This window comes from Puntigrus tetrazona, chromosome 11 (assembly GCF_018831695.1).
Source record: "Puntigrus tetrazona isolate hp1 chromosome 11, ASM1883169v1, whole genome shotgun sequence".
In the NCBI taxonomy this organism is placed as follows: Eukaryota; Metazoa; Chordata; class Actinopteri; order Cypriniformes; family Cyprinidae; genus Puntigrus; species Puntigrus tetrazona.
Window position 1 is genome coordinate 17,756,918 of NC_056709.1, and position 4,244 is coordinate 17,761,161.

General features: G+C 40.4%; 1 protein-coding gene across 1 annotated transcript in view; it reads right to left on the reverse strand.

Moving 5' to 3' along the window:
• Positions 1–451: 451 nt before the first annotated feature.
• Positions 452–4,244, reverse strand: part of LOC122353787 (serine/threonine-protein kinase D2-like) — a 14,242-nt gene continuing 10,449 nt past the window's right edge. The window contains exons 13-16 of the mRNA XM_043251658.1: positions 3,926–4,024; positions 3,624–3,891; positions 3,258–3,343; positions 452–2,288 (exon numbers count right to left, since the gene is read on the reverse strand). Of these exons, the coding sequence (XP_043107593.1) occupies positions 2,064–2,288; positions 3,258–3,343; positions 3,624–3,891; positions 3,926–4,024 (678 nt within the window). The 3' untranslated portion in view covers positions 452–2,063. The remainder of the gene's footprint in view (positions 2,289–3,257; positions 3,344–3,623; positions 3,892–3,925; positions 4,025–4,244) is intronic.

A 4,244-nucleotide genomic window follows, 5' to 3' on the forward strand; every position in this document is an offset into this window, starting at 1 on the left:
GGTTTCTGTGGCGTTTTGTCGATTATGACCAAATAGTTGTGCTTCAAAACTAAAAATGTGTTCGGGGGGAAATCGGTTGTGTTGATCATTATCCTCTAAATAGGTTACTTATCGCAGCATATTTCTCAACGTATGTCTTAGTTATACCATTGATTACACTAGTATAAGAAAGCATATATTAAACCCTCTACAATGATGTCTAGTGCATTATTCATACTCAACGCTTTTGCTATTTTTTTTACAAACTGAGGAACAAGCTAAATTATTTTTACACTGCCAATAAAGCTTAAGCCTTATTGTACCTGGAACAAGTTCTCGGTGTATTTTTTTGTGTTTTTCATTCTGTCATTCTTTCCGCTAGCTTCTTTCTGAAATTCAATCAGGAAAAGAGGACGAAAAAAAATTCCACTCTACTCCAAACTCATAACTCAAGAAGATTCGTTTCAACAGATTTATGCATCACCGTGTTTATTATACCAGCTGGAAACGCTCCGACATTACCTCCCACAAACTACATCAGAATTTCTAAGGTTACATGTGTACAAAAAAGTCCTTCATAGCAATAAGTTTCAAGCAAACCTAATTCTCAGTGACATGCAGCCTAATGCTCAGGTCTAGGGTCAGTTAGGAATAAGGATACACATCGAGCACAGCTAGGACTAGCTAACGGCGGCTGATCGGTCTAGGTAGCCTTTGTGCAATCGTTTTGTATGCTGATAAGGCCGAGGGGCAGCCTGCTTATCAGTCCTCATAAGATAACATCCATTCTCAGAGTTGAAGTTGTCTGTTCCTGTAGGGCAAATCACTGACGATACTGGAAAACACCACTCTTCGATTTCTTCCAGGTTATTTTGCAAAAAGGTTCTCAGTAATATGCAACAAAAGTGGATCTGAAACTAACCACAGAGCAAAAAATGAAAAAAAAAAAGTCCAGATTAATAGATACGTTTTTTGTTTTTCCTTTTCGTTTGTATCATTATTAATACACTGCCTGTGACCTGGAGATTATCGGCTTGACATCAATCGTGAAACAAACTAGGGATGGGTCATGCTGATTTATCGACTGACGTTTTTACAGATTTTTCCGCTACTTTAATTTGCATGTTAAACGCATGTCGCGCTTTAGCAGTTTAGGTCACAATGACAAATTTGGGTGAAATTTTGTGTGCAAAAAAAAAGAAAAAAAAAAGTATTGTCCGTGCATGAAGCACCGTTCACACAGAAGTCTTTTTTCAACTTTCTTTCGGTCATTGCGGCAAATTCGCACGAACTTGAATGCAGTCTGTTGAAGTAACAACTCCCGATTTTAAAGATTCGTATTGAAATGACTGGATTCCGGCCACATATTTTGTAAGGAGCACCGGTAAATGTGACCATACCCTAGTTTTGACCATTAAAACTCTTTAAACATAGTTTATTCATCGCCTTCAAAGCACCACGAAAGACACGTTCAGAAAAACGTTTCTCGCCATTGTGTCGCATCTTGTGCTGTTTTTTTTTCAAATTTCTTGAAAAGTTTTTAAAATGTGGCAAATATTAAAAATTTTAAAAACCACGTCTCAGTATCTACTGTCCCCTAAAGGCACGGTCACATTAGCAAACTTTCCGTTTATGAAGTTCCATTTACACAGAATTCACTTTCAAACCAAGCAGCCGTCTCTTGGTAAACGTGGCGAACACGTGCGACCAACTTGAACCAGTTGCGAAATCTGCATGATGAAATCTTTCGTCCTAACCTAAGTTACCTCTAGAGTGTTTTTCCATTAAACTGACTGGGTTTCGCCTACGAAAATACGCAGAATACCGGTAAATGTGACCGTACCTTGAAAAAGACGTCTAGTTAGGGGAAAGTCGAACCCAAAAACAGTCCGTTTCTGTTGTGCACATAACTACAATGAACAGTTCCTTCCCAACCTTAATATCTGCATCCCAGCAAACAGATCAGCAGCAGTCCTGGCTGAAAAGAGGTCAGAGATGGCCTTCCTGCGCTCCTGGTGCACTAAAAAAATCGTTAGAGTTCGAGCAGGTACTCTTCATTCCTCTCATTCTCCTCGGTTTCTTCTTCAGAGGATGCTAACGCGCTCCGTCAGCCCCTGCATGTCTGCGTCCTCCGCTCCCTCGAGCTCGTCGTCGTCGGAGGCGGGTGGCGGGGGCACCAGGTGAGCAGGGTAGGGCAGCGTGTGGTCTCGGGCGTACTGCTGCCAACGACTGTCATCGCTCTCGTGGGTTATGTAGCGCTCCCCGAGCTTCGACTCCAGCTCTCGGAGGTCCAACCAGGCCTGGTAATCCTGAATGAGCAGACATGGGTTGAGGGAGTGAGGGGGGGGTTAATGAGGAGATGAAAAAGACAGAAAGACGCCACAGCTAATCATGATTAATTTTGTTTGCGGTGTCCAAAAGTGCTTTACTTAAGGAGCTTATTTGCCCTTAATGTAATTTGCTTGTCAAACATAAACTCTCTTTTACTGCAAATCCATACTTGGATTTGTCATCTCAGGGGTTGTTTTTCACATTTCTCCTTTTTTCTTCTTTCACGCGGAGCTTTTAATGTAATTACAGACAATTTTTTTTAATGCGAATATAATAGCCTTATATTCGTCTATATTATCCTTTTTGCTTCCGTCTCATTTGATTCATAAATGCTCTTTTTAATAGTAATAGCAGTTTAAAGTAATATCAGAAAATACACAGTCACATATATACACAATATATTTCGTATACTGTATATAGGCCTATACGCACACATACAGTTGTACTCATGTGTTAAAATAGCCCTATATAAAAAATTTTATTCCACAGGCTGAAATAACAACTGTAATTAAAATCGTCCCATTCAAAAGTTTACATCGTACCACTATGTGTCATTTCCTAAACCACCTATGATATTATATTTTGTTACAGTTGTTCATGAGTCCCATCAGCAGTTCAACTGCTTGCTGTTCTTCAGAGAAATCTTCTGCACAGCTTGGTTCTCCTGCAGCATCTGCATATTTGGACCCTTTTCAAAAGTGATTATGTTTCTGAAATCCATTTTTTTTTTACGCTGAGGACGATTGAGGGACTCGCATAACCGTTACAAAAGGTGAAAATGTACTGACGCTGGCGTGTAATTTTCATGATCTTTTATTTTATTAACATTTTTCACTTTCTGCAAAGGGTACGTAAACTTATGCGCACAACTGCGTATCTCCATGCCACGTGAGGCACCCTGATCGTGGAAAGAGCCATTAATAGCATGAGCCTGACATTGGCATTACCTGTAGATAGGAATGGCTGAGACTCTTGTCCACACTGTAGCGTTTTCTCATCTTCACTTGCAGCAGGTTATTGATGAGGTCGATGGCTATGGAGAAACGGAGATCACACAAACAAAATCTGCATTGATTGAAGCTAAATGATGTACAGCAGCGGACAGAAAATCAAAGGCGAATGGAGCGACTCAACGATCAGCCTGCTTTTAATGCATCAGATTTCTTCTTTGTTATTACGAAGTAAATTTCCAGGAAGAGCCACGCCAAGTGTTCTCTATCCAGCTCTTTTAATTGTTCATATACTTCTATTCTCAATTTGACATGTTACCGCTCATCAGAAACTTGTTCGGTGTATTTTTTTTGTGTTTGTACCTTCTGGAGAGATCTGTTTCCATGGGTTGGGTGGGTACATGAAGGCGGCGTTATGGATCTGATCGTTGATGTCTTCATCTTCATTGAAGGGGAAAGTTCCACTCAGGCTGACATACATAATCACACCTACAGACCACATGTCCAGAGAGCGATTGTAACCCTGGTTCAGCAGGACCTCGGGGGCCAGATATGCCGGCGTGCCAACAACCGAACGACGGAAAGACTTCTCTCCGATGATGCGAGCAAAACCAAAGTCACAAAGCTTCACCTATAAATTTCCCGTGTGNTAGTGAATGTCTGACCTGTGGGAAAGGATCTGCTGATGCTAACAGCACATTCTCGGGCTTGAGGTCACAGTGCACTATGTTTTTGAAGTGAAGGTGCCTCAGAGCAGCCAAAATCTAGAGAGGGAGTGAAATGTATATAAAGTGTAAATAGATACTCTGTTGAAGATAATGGGCCTCATTTATTAAATGAAAGTTTTTAAAAAAATTGGGCGTATGGTTATTTCTATGCAAAACTTGGAATTTATCAATATGAATGTGAGCGCTGGCTACGATCAAATCTAGTGTAGAGTGAGGGAAAGAGGCTATAATGTTTATATTTACTAATATTAATATA